The sequence below is a fragment of the Ipomoea triloba genome, chromosome 4 (assembly GCF_003576645.1).
Source record: "Ipomoea triloba cultivar NCNSP0323 chromosome 4, ASM357664v1".
Taxonomy (NCBI): Eukaryota; Viridiplantae; Streptophyta; class Magnoliopsida; order Solanales; family Convolvulaceae; genus Ipomoea; species Ipomoea triloba.
In genome coordinates, this window is record NC_044919.1 from 3,761,433 (window position 1) to 3,778,391 (window position 16,959).

At 35.5% G+C, this 16,959-nt stretch overlaps 2 protein-coding genes across 3 annotated transcripts; both read right to left on the minus strand.

Moving 5' to 3' along the window:
* Positions 1 to 3,564: 3,564 nt before the first annotated feature.
* On the minus strand, positions 3,565 to 12,430 carry LOC116017324 (flowering time control protein FY). 2 transcript variants are annotated; one of them, XM_031257885.1, is made up of 19 exons: positions 11,921 to 12,055; positions 11,770 to 11,843; positions 11,304 to 11,401; positions 10,782 to 10,850; positions 10,506 to 10,610; positions 9,966 to 10,061; positions 9,796 to 9,878; positions 9,622 to 9,693; positions 9,299 to 9,396; positions 9,073 to 9,132; positions 8,784 to 8,844; positions 8,574 to 8,661; positions 8,267 to 8,330; positions 6,529 to 6,607; positions 5,879 to 5,968; positions 5,148 to 5,233; positions 4,444 to 4,913; positions 4,156 to 4,356; positions 3,565 to 3,939 (listed from the first exon to the last, which is right to left on the minus strand). In XM_031257885.1, exons 3-19 carry the CDS (start codon positions 11,355 to 11,357, stop codon positions 3,841 to 3,843), a joined length of 1,875 nt encoding a protein of 624 aa, XP_031113745.1. In that variant the 5' UTR covers positions 11,358 to 11,401; positions 11,770 to 11,843; positions 11,921 to 12,055; the 3' UTR covers positions 3,565 to 3,840. The 2 variants fall into 2 exon arrangements, with proteins under 2 accessions (XP_031113745.1, XP_031113744.1); XM_031257884.1 differs by lacking the exon at positions 11,770 to 11,843 and having other exon boundaries at positions 11,921 to 12,430.
* Positions 12,431 to 13,675: 1,245 nt separating this feature from the next.
* Positions 13,676 to 14,826, minus strand: LOC116017233 (two-component response regulator ORR9-like). The gene has a single exon (XM_031257773.1). The coding sequence runs from the start codon at positions 14,610 to 14,612 to the stop codon at positions 14,157 to 14,159; it is 456 nt and encodes a 151-aa protein (XP_031113633.1). The 5' UTR covers positions 14,613 to 14,826; the 3' UTR covers positions 13,676 to 14,156.
* Positions 14,827 to 16,959: the final 2,133 nt, after the last annotated feature.

Consider the following 16,959-nt stretch of genomic DNA (forward strand, 5'->3'; position numbering starts at 1 on the left):
CTTATTATAACAAATCCATACCGTGCAACGCGCGGGCGGAAATACTAGTAGCAAATAAAGGTATTAATAATTCAAAGATTTTTATTACTTTTAAATTATGATTTTATAACTAATTACTTTGTAAAATATATTGGGCATGTTTGGTTAATAGCGAATCCGCTATTTTTTGGCGGATTTGACCAAAATCAGCGTCGCTAATTACCGCGTTTGGTTACCAACGGTTTGGAGCAGCGTTTTGGCTCCAAACCGCTGATTCCCCAAACGCTGCAATTTGCAGCGTTTGGGGTTGGGCGTTTTGGGGAAAGGCAGCCTTTCCCCAAAACGCCCATCCATATAATTAAAAAAAAAAATTTGCTTTTTTAATTCTGGAAGCCTCAAGGCTTCGAATAGAGAAGCCTTGAGGCTTCCCTTCAATACCCATCCAATACCCATCCGATGTGGGACATCGGATGGGTATTGAAAACAAAAGCAGGGGCATTGAGGCTCCTCTATAAAAGGGCCTCAATGCCCCTCTTTTGTTTAGTGCCGATGTGGGATTGATTAAAGGGGAGCCCAGGCTCCCCTTCGCCTCTTCTTTTTTCTTTTTTTTTTTAAAATTTTATAAATTATTATTATTATTATTATTATTATTATTATTATTGTATTGTTTCTATTTATTATTATATTATTTGTGTATACCCTTTTGGTCATTTTACATGTTAACCGCTAATATAAACAGCTAATTTTACCAAATATCTTTTTACAAACCGCTAATACAATTCGTTGGTCAAACTCGCTAATACAATCCGCTATTTGATAACCGCTAACACAATCCGCTACCGCTAACTGCTAACCGCTGGTAACCAAGCAAGCCCATTGTATTCATTAGAAGAGATAAATCATATACTAAATTTTCACTTTAGGAGATTCTGTAATTGTTACTTTAAGATGCACACATAGTAAAAAAAAAAATTATTAATACATACTTTAGTCAGTAAAGAATTTTAGTAAGATAAATCAGCTATGGTTGACTGATTTTGAGAAGTTTTGAGAAGTCAACTTTTAGTTTTTTTTTTTTTTTTGAGTATTACTGACTATGTTACAATGTCGTATTTTTTCATAACTACTTTTTCAACCTATTGAAACCCACACTCTTTCACATGGGAGTGTAAATCGAATGCCACTAGATCACAATGTATTTGACAAAAATCAACTTTTAGTTAAGAGTCAAATTTGTAACCTCAAAATCACGAGTTTACTATCAATCAACCTCATTGTGATTAAAGTCCAAAATTAATAATAATTAATACCCAAACTCATATACCAAATCTAACTAGGTAATATGTGATTGTATCAACATGACAACATGCGTGGATGTTGGGAAAAGCCGAAAAGATTTGGCAAATAAAGCATACAACTAATCGAGGCTGGTTTAGTCACATCATATGATAGTGAGAGATTACAAATGAAGAATACTTATAAACAAATTTTGAAATTATGTGAAAAATAAAATTATTAGAAATTTTAAAGTATCAACCAATATCATTACTAGATACTATTTAACTTTTATTTTCATAGTATTTGGTACAATTCAACATACTATGTGTAATCTAGTATCCCACAATTGGCGTCAAGGTAAGCTAAATTGGTTGGTTGATGCAAACTAAGTTGATTAGTGTGCTTTGCTAACAATTATTGTGAATATTAATGTACAAGTATTTGAGGACATATGAATATTCCGCAATTTATCTACCATGTTTAGAATTTCTATAATTATGAGACTAATTTAAATTTAATTTATATCACATTTACAAAATTTGACTCTTATTCAAAAAAAGTTATGTAAAATTTTTTTAACTTATCAAAGTACAAAGAGTCAGGACCGTCACATATGCTTGAACCCATGAACTGGGAGGGCCCATGTGGAAGCTATTTAATATCTTTAAATATGAGACTAAAGCATCCAAACTTCCCTCTCTCTTTGAAAGCATAACCCCAACCTCTCGCCAATATAAAATCCATCAACTGCTCCAACCTCTTCTTGTCATTCTTCAATTCAAAATTTTCAAAACCCTTCCAAGTACAACTCAGCTCTTTTTATTTAATCATTCCCCCATATATTCATCAACTCCCGCTGTTTCATCTTCCCCATCTTCATCTTATCTTCATCTTTGTCGTCTTCCCCTCTTTGAAGGAGATTTAGGTATTTTGGTTAGAAGCGAAGAAGAAGAAGAAGAAGAATGCCAATGCGATGGAGCAAATCGATTTGGATTGCAAAACTGGTGTGGTACGGTCTCAGCAGGTGGCTCGCAATTTGCTTCCTTCTCGCGGACGAGATGGCCAGCACGCTGGAGCATGATCCTCACCATTTTCGCATCAATTTCTGAGTTATTTCCTCGACTTGTGAGTTTTGTTTTTTATCTTCCTGTAATTTTTCGGTGTAGAAGGAGCAAGGAGGGAGAGGTTACCGTTTTATGTATTCCTCTCCCCTTTTTGTTTGTAATTTGCTTTGTTGAAATCTAAAGCGGAAGTGAAATTATTTGCTGCTGCTTGCAACTGCAAGAAAAGATATTAAATTCAGTGATGTCTACAGGTGCTTTACGTGGTGTTGATGTTTTGCAGAGTTAAATTCAGAATTTCGTCCACACATTTAATTTCTCTTTATTTTGTCCTGTAAAGCTTCTTTCCACAGAATTTGTTTCTTAGAAATTTCCGCTTCCCACTCATGAATTCATGACCACAACTTTAGCCCTAACCTCTGACCGCCTACCTTCCTCTTCTGTAGGGACGGCAATAGGTCTGGTAACAATAGATACAATAGATGCAAAATTATATTTTGTACCCAAAATTCTATTGTATGTATTTATGTCCTCAAGGTTCATTTTAATTAAAAATAATAATTTTATAATTATTACTACCTCCGTCCCAAAATGGTTGTCTGGTTCGTTTAACGAGGCTTGACTAAGTAATTTTTAATCCAATTTTTCATATTATTAAGTTTAGTATTAATATATAAAATTTATATATTTAGAAACTACATTAAAAATACTATTAAACATAAAAAATTAAATTTAAAAATAATAAAAAATTATTAAAGAAAATAAGAAAAGAAAGAAGAGTTGGTTTGACCAATGAATAGTAAATAGGATAGGTAAAATGGGACAGAAGGAGTATAAATTTTGAAGTTTGTAATATTTATAAAATTAATTCTCTTTTTTTTAAAATAATTTTTAACAGTTAATCATAAGTATCTAAATAAATGAATTAGATCAATTCTTTTTTTTTTCTTCTATGAATAAATTTAGATTGTGCAGTTAGTAAATCTAATTGAAAATAAGGTAAAAAATGAACAAAATCAATTTTATAAGATTTTCAATTTCACTTAAAAAGAAAAGATGAGATGAGAGAGTTTCCAAAGCTAGTTCATCAAACAATATAATTAAATATGGTTTAATTTTATGGATTGTGGAATCATGCCATGGCTGAAACTGAGGATAATCTCCATTACAAGCAATCTCACGTGGATATATTCAGTTTCATTATTTTGCCGGCAATTCAAGAGTTATGTAATTAAGAATAATAGTGTGGGGCATGTAATTGAATGTATTCATTCGTCTAATCAAATGTAATCATCGTACCAAGAAAATAATACATATAAGAAAACAAGATAGTTGGGCTCCTCAATGTAGTTGCTACAGAGATAAAGCTACAATACAAATTTTTGAGAGTTTAAAGAAGATATCAATAAACATTAAACAGCATGCAAGCTGTGCTCTCATTACTGTGTAAATGAAAATTACAACTGCAAAAAATCTCAATGGAAACAGCTTAAAGCTACTGCTAGTGTTGATGAAAACTGGTCTATTGATGCCCTCCTTGTCCTTGGCCATGTGGCGGCGGCCCTGGGGGAAGTGGCGGTGGCATGCCTGATTGCACTCCAAAATTCGACGGCATAGATTGCTGCAACAAAAATGAGCAATACAAAATCATATATGTGTATATACAGACTATAATTGGTAAGATGCAAGACAATTGTGAATAGGTTCGTTTACACACATAAGCCATCACTTGTGTGCAGCGTACAAAGATTAGGTTATCCCTTATGTTAAGACCGGTGTTTCTTTTGATGGGATAGGGAAAGCAACGTTCCAGTTACGGAATAGGAAAGCAGCTAACCTGAAAGGGATTCATCCCGGGCATGAGTGGCATCTGCCCACCTTGCGGTCTGTTGAAGCCTCCACTGGGCTGAAACATTTGGTTTCCACCTGTGTTTGGAGGGCCTTGCATTCCCTGCATTCCTCCGGGTTGTGCGTTCATACCCATATAGTGACCTTGAGGCATTGGAGGACCCATCTGGTTCAAATTACCTTGCATCCCCTAAAAGAATTAACGAAGAAGCAGGTCAAAATAAAATCAAATACCAGTTTGTAATTACTCTATTCAGGAGAATGGGAAAATGAGTACCATTGGACCGGGCATTGGCATTGATGGCACGGGCATAGATCCAGGCATTGAAGATTGGACGCCTTGCATATTCATAGGCTGTAACTGGGGAGGTGGGCGAGGTAAATGAGGATTATGCATCATAGGCATATGAGATGGGGGTTGTAGTGGGAGCAACGGCATAGAGTTCATTTGCTGCTGTGGGACTTGCTGCATATTTTGTTGATAACCTTGCTGCTGATTTGCAGCACGAAGGGATGGATGGGGACCGGGAGGAAGTGGGGGGGCACCCATAGGCATCGATAGAGATAAAGGATTCTTTTGATCTCCTTGTGAGGATGAATCAAGGAGTGGCATTGCAGCTCCAACGCCAGGAATTGTGCCCTCATTTCGTATCAAACCAGAACCAAACGCTCCAGGTGTTGTTGGAGCATCGGGTCCTCCAACATTACCTGGCCTGTAACCTAGAGCAGGGTTTTGATCATTGGTACCTGGAATAAATTCAACAAAATTGCATTAGGCTACTAGTGACCTATACCATTGACAGAATGCTTCTAGTTGAAGAGAGTGAATCAAGAATACTGAATTTCATAACTATAAAACTAAACAATGCAACTCTACATCAACTAAGTGGTAAGACAAGAGCAAATCTACTGAACAGAACTGAGTGACACTAGAATAATAATTATATGAGAGAGGTCCATAAATGGAAAATCGGTCCACACCTTGCTGATTCAAGCTAAATTTATCACGAGCTAAATCCCCAGGCCTATTTCTGCACCAGAACTTTGTTGCATGATCATTGCTGCCACTGCATCAACAATAGGACTTAGGAATGATGCCCATGAAGGTTATAAGCTATTTAAGGCTGTAACATTGACAAATTGCGGGATGGGGAAATTTCAGGTGCATTTGCAAAATTAGAGCCAAAACAAGAATGAAGCTAGCATACAGATACATAGAAGAAAGCTAATTATCTCTCCTTGACAGACAAAACAAGAATGAATAGGGAGGAATCAAACAACAAAAGCCCTACAGAGACAATGATAATTATCTGTCAAATTCAATTAGCATTTAGCAAACTAGTAGCAAAATTGAGATAAAGAAAACATGAGGAGATAAATAGCGGAGACTAAATTCCACAAAAGAAATACCATGCCATGTGAGAAATAACAATTTCCATCCAGTTAAACAAATAACATCAAGGTAAGATATTATTATGAGTCAAGGAAGAAGTGAAGAACAAAGTTTTGCCAACATATCATTTTATACTTTATACCTTCTTACAATATGTAAATACAGTAAGCACATTTTCAAGAATGACACATCCAAACATAATCAAATAACACACATAAAGCATGATGAGTCAAAGCAGGCATGTCCTTGAACTAATAATAGGACTAGCCCTAAGCCCCTAACAATGATAACATTGTGATTGTAAAATAAGAATTTGTACCTGCAAAGAATATACCCTATTGGGTGCCATGCAAGATCACAAACACCACTATCATGTGCATTTGTAATTTCAACCTGAGGAGTTTCATGCCTGTACAGCCGAACATGTAAGGAGAGATAATTAACCAAAGGAACTTCCAGAAAAGGCAACATTACTAATAAGGGGGGAAAGCCATAACCAGCAAAATCTATATCACAAGTATTACATGATAAACCAATTTTCATTTTCTTCCCCAAAAAGAAAAAGCTGCTTTAATATATGCAATCAGATTAAGACTTGATTGACAGAGTTATTTTCTTTCCTGCACAAATCTTCATAACAACATTAACAAGATAAGGCCTTGTGCCCCCTCCATGCAACTTTGATAAATTATTAATAGCAGGTGCACCCCATCCCCTCCCCAAAATGAATGCAGGGTTTTAGAGGATAGAAGAAGAGTGAACTTCTGATATTATTTATGTTAAGAAAGAATATCAGTAAACAAAATAATCCTGTTTATCATATGCGGTATGCCATGTCTAGTCCACCCAATACTTTCACAAACTAATTAGTATTCAGTTAAAAACAGTACTCAATTTGTTATTTTGTCAAGTATATGAACAGAAAAGAAAAATCTAAAAGAAAAGAGAAGGAAACTAAAGAAAGCATACCCCACAAGCCAATGAAATATTGAACCGTCATAACTCCCACTAACAAAATACTCTTCATGAAATGGATGCCAAGCCAAAGCTATCATAACCAAACAGTAAGGTAAGTATCAAGATATAACAAATCATAAGGCATTGTAGAATAAGTGCAAGATGATGGCCAGTACAGTATAAACAATGGAAAAAAGGAGAATGAAAATATTATGAGACTCAAAATTCTGAAAAATACTTAGCAAAAGCTCTCAGTGCAGAAGCTAATGAAATCAAGATCAGCTTGTAATTAAACAAGTCAGTAAATTTTTAACTGGTGTTAGACATTTCTGTTGAAAGATATTTGTCAAGAATATGTGGAATTTGGTACAGCTGAGCTGATCAATCTATGACAAAGTTTCCTTCCCAGAGGTCTTACAGGCCTATTTAGTTACAGAAAATGTTTTCCATTTTTTCATTTCCAAATTATTATTTTCCATTGGAAAACTAAAAAAAAATATGTTCAAATTCAACTATTTTCCATTCCTGAAATAGAAAATTATTTGAAAATATATATATATTCTTCATACAAAAATACCAACACGTGTGGTAAGTGACAATGGTATCAAATAGTGGTAGGAGTGGTGCGGGTCTGCTAGTTGTGGCGGATGATAGGTAGATGGAGAAGGTAGACAAATAGCAAATAGTGGTAAATAAGCAATTATAATAGTGGAGGTTGTGGTGGGTATAGGTTGGTGGGGGTGAGGATACATAAGTAGTGGAGGTGTTGATATGTGGGGTGAGAGCAAATAGATAGATGATTGGGATAAGTAGGCCATGCAGTAGTAGATGAAAGTAAGTGATGATAATATCATGATAATACAAGTGGTGGTGAGGTGGATAATTGGTAGTGGTGGGAAGGTAGAAATTTGTTAGTGATAGTGACCATAAGTGAACTAATACATTTTTGTATTTGGAAAACACTAAAAAAGTGTTATAAATCCCCTTTTAGGTTGGAAAACATTGTTTGTTTTCTAATGTGGAAAATAGTTTATTTTGGACACTCTTTTTTCCATTTTTCCATAAAACTGGAGAATTCTGCAGTTTCTAAATAGGCCCTAAATATTCAAAATATGATAGTGGCAGCCAGCCAGCAAGAAGATTAATTTTAGCTGTACTTTATATAAAAAGCAGTTATATTCATTTGTAAGGTGACTTTTGATGAACTATATAGTTCCCATAGTTAAATTGTTTGAGTTCGTTTTTCAGTTTTAGCCTCTCAGCACATTTTTGGCCCTTCAACTGCTGAATGTTCAGAACTTGCCTTCCCAAATTTGCTAAATCTGGCACATTTCTTCACATTTGGAATTTTTATTTTTTTATAACAGCAATCAGCATATCTAAACTTGTAAACCTATTGTTGGATTTGTTGCTGATATTATCTCCTCACCATCTAGACGTCATATGGCTAAAGCCTCAATATGCTACTTTCATATTAAAATTTTCTGTAGCAATTTGAATATAATTTTCCTGTGAATTAAAATTCTGCCACAAATTATTTTGCTGCATACAATTTGACATCACATGCAGCCTTCTTACTTCTTACAAGATTCTAAATACTTTTCCTTGTATACTCTTAGACAAGCATTGCCGTTCAAACTAGCAAATAAACTGTATAGTTTCACACAGCTTCCAATAAGTGCATGCAAAGCTGGTAGTGTAACTGTGCTTTTGAGCAATCTAACAGAAAATGAACTGAGTAATTTCTTACCTGTGACATCTTTTCGATGCCCACGGAATGACTCAAGCTCCTTCATGGCCCTAATATCATAAAGCTGCAAGGACAAATTATCATAAGAAAGCATACACAACAAATTATTCACTTGATTAAATACTTGATAAATGTGATAGGTATTCTTGAATTTATGTTTTTATACTTGACTAATTTTAAAGCATATATGAGTGCCAGTTTATTCAATATATAATCAAAAACATCCATGACAATTCTACAGTTTATGCCTATAATTCTTCTTCCTTGCTGGACAACTATAAAAAAAATTCCAAGAACAGAACCTTACCTTTATAATTTGATCCTTAGAAGCAGTAAGGACCCAGTTACCATTTTGATTCCACTTGACACAAAGAACAGTATTCTTGTGGCCATGACTGCAAACCAAAAAGGATCTCAGTATTACTTTGTTGTGAAGTGTGTCCTCTAGGTTGTCATGAAACTAACAGAAGGGAAAAAAGTACAAAGATAAAATAAAAGGAATAGCATCTTTACTGACAATGAACACAGCTCTCTCCCTGACTTGGCATCCCAAAGCTTAACAAGATTGTCTTTTCCACCTGACAGAACAATATATACACAATAAGATGATTGGCCCTAAAAAGGAGAATTCTTGTTTGCTCCAAGAGCATTAATCGCCACATTATCCGCTTCCAGAGGGACCACATAAGTTAGAAAGGTAGATAGTATTGTGTTTAAGTTACTGGAGTAAAAAAAAATCATTCACTCCAGGAGCAAGCAAGAATTTTTCTAGAAAAAGTAAACAAAGAGCAGGAAGAGAAGCACACCTGAAACCAGTAAAGACTTTGTAGGATGCCAATCAACACTCTTCACATCCCAACCATGGCCTGCCTGAGTCAAAATGGCACAAAGAAATATTTTCTTAGACTATCATATGCAATTATGCCTTAATTGGCAGAAATGAAAAATGTTAATGTCATCCTCAAATCCAAAACAGATACGTCATTAAATCAAGCTCATTTCAATCAAATTTAAAAACCAGAGGCACATTACCGGATAATGAGCGCTCTTCTTGGCACCGTGCGAAGTCCCAAACCTTAACAGTAGTATCATCAGAACAAGAACAGAATTTCAAATCTGTCCGGCAGAAGCTAGTCCAGCATCAAGTATTAAGAGAAAAGAGTAAGTAGTGATAATTCAAAAATAGCTTTGCTGTTAAAATAGGATTAGTAAAGGGAATAAACAATTCAGACACTGTCAGAAAGCTAATTATGCAAATCTACGCATCGGCACAAAAATAAAAGTATCACAATTTAAATATAGTAATATACAATAGAAAGAGAACTTAAATGCAACCCAAATCTGATTCTGTATACCTTAAGTCACGTACTGATTCTTTATGTGCAGTTTTATTAGCTTTTACATTATTCATGTTTGTCTGCCAATACCTGCAACAGTGTACACATGTGAATAAATAAATAAATAAAACTTTTCATTAATTGAATTGAACAAGTCAAATCAATTTAGATGTGGTCTCAATAAGGTTTTACTTTATAGCACCCCCATCATCACCAGTGACCATCCAATTGTCATTGTAGCTCCATATCATTGACCTGACCGCCTGATCATGAGCCTGTAAGTTAAAAGTTGAAATTTCCATAAGTTCCATTCACCTGTTATTTCAATAAGATAATGATGTACACAATCTCACATTTCATACCTGAAGTATCATTTCAAAGTTAAAAGACTGTCCATTCCAGAGAGTAAATTCACCACTTTGAGATCCAGTAATAAGACGCCTCCCAGTAGGTGTCCACTTCAAACAATTAAAATGCCAAGGATGCAATAATTGAATACTTAATCATTGTAACAAAGAGCATTGGATTTGATTGAAAATATGCTACCAAAATGTGTTTAAAATAAAACAGGACTTGTAGCAAACGTCTTCAAAGTAACAATTAACATCAACCCGAACTCAGCAATTGATCTCCAGGCTTCTGTTTACATGTCATGTATGTGTTAAATGGTTCACAAGATTGGACAAACAATTACCCCAATCTCATGTTTGGTTCCTTTTAGAATTTAGGAACATGCGGGTGGGGGATTATTTATCCCAGTCTTTAAAAAATGAAATTAACTAAGGAGTTGTAGATCATTTTGAAGCAAACAAGTTCACTGGTTTAGTATGGTGTAAGGAATAGGTTTACAGTACACCAAAAAATTTAGACAAGAAAGAAATAGCAAATCACAACTAACTTACCACAACACGATTAATTGAACAACGATTTTTGTTGAGGGATGTATGAACAAACTTTGCAGCAAAACTGGTGGATGGGTTATCTACATAGGCAACTGTTGGTAGCATCTGGATATGTTACCAATAACAAAAAAGGTATCATTACCAAACAACTAGACAGAAGAAAATCAGCTGACTTGAAAAAGGAACAGCTTCGAACCAATATGAAAATTTACCTCCATGAAAAACCTGAGAGAATATAAGACAGTAAAGTAAATATAATTCAATGAGTAAACTCACGTCAACTGCAGCTGCTGGGGTAGGTTGCAATACAGTTCTGTCCCTTGAATCCCGTTGCCACATGCGAATCTACATGCCAAAATCAATGTCAAATATTAAGATCATGAGTAACATATAATATATGAAATAGAAAGTATCATATATTATCAAAATACACATCTAATTGGAAGAAGCACAGTGACCCAGGCATAACCTAGCAATATGAGATGAACAGAGATATTGGTCCTTGTATCTCTTGCATTTTCTCTATTGGTAGTGAAAGGTACTTGTTTACTTTCATGTATCAGTCCTTTGTCACATTCAAATTAAAACAGTCCTCTAATAAAAATGTGAAGTCAGAATATCAACAATGCAATGTAAAAATAGATAATGCATACCACTATACAAGGTTCTTAAAACCCCTAGCAATTGGCTTACTGGTAACAATTTGAACATCAATCTGGAGGCTTTCAAATCACAAAGTATATATGAAATATGAAAGCAGTGAATGCTGCGCCTGAGATAACATTCAACAATCATTACCTGCATATATCGTACAACTGTACTAGTATAGTCAACAGCTCTTCTTTGTCCCATTTTCCTTATTCTCTTTGCAGCATAACTGTCAGCATGAGCTGCACCTGCAGGGGTACAAAGAAAAGCAATATGGCCATATCTTAAATTCTCCTGATGAATTTGTCTTAACCCCATCTCTCACATTCCCTTTTTCCTAAAGGTCAATGCTCCATATGAAGTTTAAGCAAAGCAACCGATATAGAGCTTATCTCATTGGGAGAGAATAATTAGTGTGAACATGGAGATTTAAAATGAACTGAAGGAAAATTAGGAATTCCTTCTTTGTTAGAAGTTAGGAGAAAATAGATTAAATCACGAAAAAGATAATTCTCATTCCTAGGTTTCCTTTTCAGTGTAAATGCTTTAAAATAAAGTCACCAGTAACAGAATTTTTATACTAAATATTATATAGGAAATAAAACAAAGGATTTACCCCATAATGCAAAGTCCAACAAGAGAACACCGTGCAATAGGGCATCACATTAGGATTTCCTTCAAATGTGATTTCTTCCAGATGCATCAACAAATATCAATAACTAACTGAATTTCAGTGGAAACAAAGACTGGAGAGCAAAAGGTTTTACCATCGTAAGCGTGATGAGGAGGAGGAGGTCCAGGGGGCATGGAGGGGTGGTGATACTCAGGCGGGGGAGGAGCATTTGCGTTGAGAGTAGTTGAGGAAGCCGAGGGCTGACGCATCATTTGAGGCGGACCGGGCGGAGGTTGTGGACCCCTTGGGAAGTCTCCGAACGGATATGGCTGCTGGTGTTGGTGTTGGTGATTAGGCGGCGGCGGCGGGTGGTGCTGCTGCTGTTGGTGGTAGTGGTGTTGCTGCTGCTGCTGCTGTTGTTGCTGTTGGTGATGGTGGTGGTGCTGCGATGGATCGCCGGCGGGCATCATCTTTGTCGACGACGAGAATAACACACTGCCCTAGCCCTAAGAATCAGATAGATTAAAAATCCGGAAGCGAGAATGAGTGACAGAATTAGGTGGAAATTAGCGGGAAACTTTTTAATTTGGGGATTTTGGGGTTAGGGTTTAAGAACGGGATATGAATCAAGAATAGTTTCAAGTTTGGATTCCATGAAGAGAGAGCAATTCACCTTATCACTGTTCAACAACCAAAAAAAAAAAAAAAAAGTTCAAACAAATCAAGAAAAATCAGCTATTGTAAAATGAATAATGTTATTTTCTCATCCGAAATTGTCAACACTCGATTGGACTAGCATACATGATCTTATGTGTGATTTTTGAGTTATTTATAAAAGATAAATATATAATTTACTCAGTGCTCACACGTAAAAATAAAAACATCAAGAGAAAAATATAACGTCACTCTTATCAAATGGTAAAATCTTATAAATGAATAATAAATGTAGATAAATTTCTCATTGTGTGTTTGAGTTCAAAGAACAATATATTATTTTTAAAAAATTGATATGCATAGCATATCAATTTAGATAACTTGTTAGATTTATTTATATAACCTAATATCATATCTACCTTGAGAGTATGGGAATCAGAGAAGAAGATAAATGGAGTATGGAGTTTGGACTTTGGAGAGAATCGGAGAAGAAGAGTCTGGAAGAAGATCAGAACGCAAAAGAATATAGAGAACTCTTCTCTCAAAAAAGAATATAGAGAACTTAGAGAAGGTAGAGAACGAAGAACCCTAGTATCGACTGCGCACAAAGGGAAATGAGAGTAGAGCATCATATGAATCGCAAAACATATATACTTAGCTAAAACGACGTTGTATAATGACACTCTTACACGAACCCTAATAAAGTTCGGGTATTCAGACGAGTCTGGTATGAAAATATCCAACTCCACCCGAACCCCTTAACAAACGTCGTTTAATGCCTCGATTCGATTATTACATTTTGGATACGAATCGGATCAGATCATCTTTCTTCGGATTTCGGCCAGATTTGTCAAGTGGGTCAGGTATTGCACATCCATAATCTCAAATGCATCAAAATACATAGTAAAATAGTATGTTATATATGTTATTAACCACACGGAAAATTAAAATATTTGTTTCAAACAAAAAAAAAAAAAAAAACTAATAGTTTGAGTGAACATTTATATTTATATATTACTCCGTATATTATATATACTCAACATGTTCCTTCATGTCTGCAGGTCATTTACTTTTGACGGGTTCTAAGTAATAAGCAACATGGATAATTTAAGTGCACACTTATATATATGTTTATATTATATGTTCAACGGACAATTAAGATAATTTATAAGTTATAAATTGTGAACAAAAACTTCAAATTGAGCACTAATAATCGTGGTGTACATCTTTTCAAAATAGTTGATAGACAAAAATCTTATCGTGACATCTTTTAATCATTTTTTTTCTTAATTTTTCATAGTTTAACCCTCAAATGTATACATGAATAACATCATCGTCATCATCTAAACCACTTGCACAGACATTGATCAGTTCATATTGTAACTTAATTCTCAATTGAAAATGAATTTCAGAACTATTACTTTCACAGTATCGAAAGTATTACAACTGTAATTGTTTGTTGAAAAATGGGTAGTGCTGTGTGGCCCATACATACAATTGTTGTCAATCATATATGTCCGCCAGTTTTCAAGCAGATCAGATCCGATGTTCGATTCAGTTCCGAATCATGGCTAAATTGTCTAGGATCAATTCTTGGACCCGCCAGGTGTTCGATTAAATTCCCAACCCATTTCCGGCGCCGGAACCTCCCGCTTCCACGAATCTCAGCCGCCGGGGTCAAATTCAGCTCCGTCCAACGTTTTCCGATGTCAAACAAACACGGATTCTCCGACAAATCAAACGATCCCGCAAACCGCCGCCGCGGAATCGGGGGAAAACGCGGCCTTTCCTTTGCAGCCGTTCAAGAGATGCGGTTTGAGGCGGTTAACGTCGGACTGGCGAACCGGTTTAAGGAAGAACTCTTCTGCGCCTTCCGCCAAACACCTGGTGATCCTGGACGGGACATCCTCGGACGACATGATCACGACCGGGATATCCTTGAAAGCGGCGCAGCCTTTGATCTTCCTCAGCAGATCGTACCCCGTCATCCCCGGCATGCTGTAATCCGTGATGATCAGATTCACTTCCACCTCGCTCAATAGCCCCAGCGCCTTGCTCCCGGAATCCACCACCGTCACTTTCACGTTCTCCGAGGATGTCTTCAGCAGCCTCTCGATCAGTTTCCGGTCAACGACGCTGTCGTCCACGGCAAGAACGTGGAAAAACTCCGAACCATCATCCAAGGTTGCCATTTCTTCTCCTCGGATTTCTGAAAAAAAAACTTAGAATTAGGGTTTTTTTTTTTTTTGGAATTAGGGTTTGGTTGCCAAGAAGAAGACGAGAGTTGTTTGGTTTGGTTGATTTGAATGTGTTTGGGGAGGGGTTGTGTATATATATGAGGGGGGTTCAAGATTCAAGAAGATATGGGGAAGATTTGGTGGTAGCATGACAGTTTGGAAAATTAAAGGCAAATGCAAAGAGGATCAGACCAAACATGTATTCAAATCTTGAAGATCTTCATGTTTGGACACTTTGATTTGGACAGCAACCAATGACCCTTCTGCTGTTTTTAATTCTACCATGAATTTTTTATTCATCATGGTGGACCTTTCCTTTTTTCCAATATTATATTCGTGGACTACTACTATCCACTACTTGATTTTTGAGTGTCGATAAAAACTCACAATCACTATCAAAATATATATATATATTGAGTAAATTCTATATTGTAATTTTAGCTAGCAAATGGCTGCTTATGTTGATTTTTTGACAGCGTTAACTGACAACGATTTTAACAATATCAAGTACAATCATGTATGTTATACCTAATTAAATCATGTACTATTGGCACATATGTTAATAGTACGAATTGCTCGCAGATATGAAAAGTGGTAACATGTATAATTAAGGAACAAAATATGTGATAATTTCTAATAATTTATAGACAAAAAGTATATTTTTTTCTTATTATTATTATATATCCTTTACCCATATCACAAAAAGTAGTATGTCCCCAAACTCTCAAAATTAAAAAATTTGCATAGTATTTGAGTAATATATTGCCACGCAATATTATAAGGGAAATTAAGATCACCATAACAAAAAGAGAAAAAAAAAATGTATGGTTATTTATGGTGTTAAAGAATCTAAATTTTAATTAATTTGTAAAGTACTATTGCATAATTGTATTTATAAGAAAATTTTTATAATCACGTTCTTTCGTAATCGTGAAATCTAAAAAAATCAAACTTTTTTTTTTCCAATGATGTTCCGATAATATTTTGGTGATTGTATTAAAGCACTGAGTTGGGTTGTGGAGCAATCGCATATGTTTGCACCAACAGAATCAAATATTAGTTGTGATATTGTGGGATTTAAAATTATTGTGTTGAATAAAATACAACAACTTGACCCTTTGATTATGACAAGGGCTGCCTGCCCTTAACAAGGGCAAGGGCTGGCCCCTTCGCTTGTCGGCTGCTTTGTTTATTGTTCAATCTTCCAGATCACGAGCCTCAGGATTTTGACTATTAAAATTTGATCATTAAGAAAATTTAAAAAAATCAAGACTGCCCACTGTTTTCAATTTAGCTAGTTGTTTTCCTCGTATAGACTGCGTATCACACAAAATTAAATTGGATGCTTATACCAGAGATTCCTAATTAATGTATTTGTAATAAAATATCTTGATAATGGTTGACAATCAAAGAGATATTGAAGTCGACTTAGAGAACAATTAATTTGTTAAAAAATGTCAATTTCAAGTCTACATTCATTTTTAGAATTAGTTGTTAAGTAATACATGTGCACAAATTGTAGTAATAAGGGAACAACCGGCATAAGCATCTCAATTGGTCACAGGATATGAAATTAAAAAAAAAAAAAAAAAACCAAAGGTCTAATTTCTGTGTTCAAACTGAGTTACCATGATTTATATCTTCGCATATGCTCTATCAGGACGAGTTGGGGATTCAACCTTTCAAGAAGAAAAAGTTGCCTAATTAATAATTGTGATGTTAATTTGCATTAATATCATCAGTATTAAAACAAATATTTGCAATTTGGAGTGGTCATGCCCTCAAGATTATTTTTATTTACTTTATACTAATATAACACACGTTGATTTGTCTAAAAGGTTACAGAATTTTTCCATTTCCTTGGTCTAATAAAAAGAGTTAATTCCAGCAATGATCCCCCGACTATACTGATTTTCCAAAATTGGTCCTCGTCTTTTAATTTGGACAAAAAAGACACCTGACTTTTGAATTTGTTCCAACAAGGGTCCTTCCGTTTATGTCCCGTTAGTGAGGGGTTATTTGTGAGGGCAAAGTAGTCTTTTCATTATGGTCTTCTTCCTCATGTTCTTTTCCAGCCACCGCCCTATCTTTGATTTTCTTCACTACCACCATTGTCCCCTCCTCCAACACAGCCTTGCAGCTCGTTCCCACGCTTCCCTTCCCCAACACCTCAGCCGACGCCCTCAACAAGTCCTCCAGATCGAAGCTGTACCCTCCTCCCCATTGAAGAACACCAACTTGTTCCTCTCCCCTTCGGCTGATCCACCAGTTAAGTCATCCTTCGATGACGACGTTCCGGCTT

What these genes read in the sequence shown, in the direction of transcription:
- LOC116017324 (XM_031257884.1), bottom strand. Translation starts at nt 12,236, where the DNA reads ATGATGCCCGCCGGCGATCCATCGCAGCACCACCACCATCACCAACAG. An exon ending in CAGTTGTACGATATATGCAG is followed by an intron (nt 10,851 to 11,303) that starts GTAATGATTGTT and finishes TTTGGCATGTAG; the next exon opens with ATTCGCATGTGGCAACGGGA. An exon ending in TGCCAATGCCCGGTCCAATG is followed by an intron (nt 4,357 to 4,443) that starts GTACTCATTTTC and finishes TAATTCTTTTAG; the next exon opens with GGGATGCAAGGTAATTTGAA.
- LOC116017233 (XM_031257773.1), bottom strand. Translation starts at nt 14,612, where the DNA reads ATGGCAACCTTGGATGATGGTTCGGAGTTTTTCCACGTTCTTGCCGTG.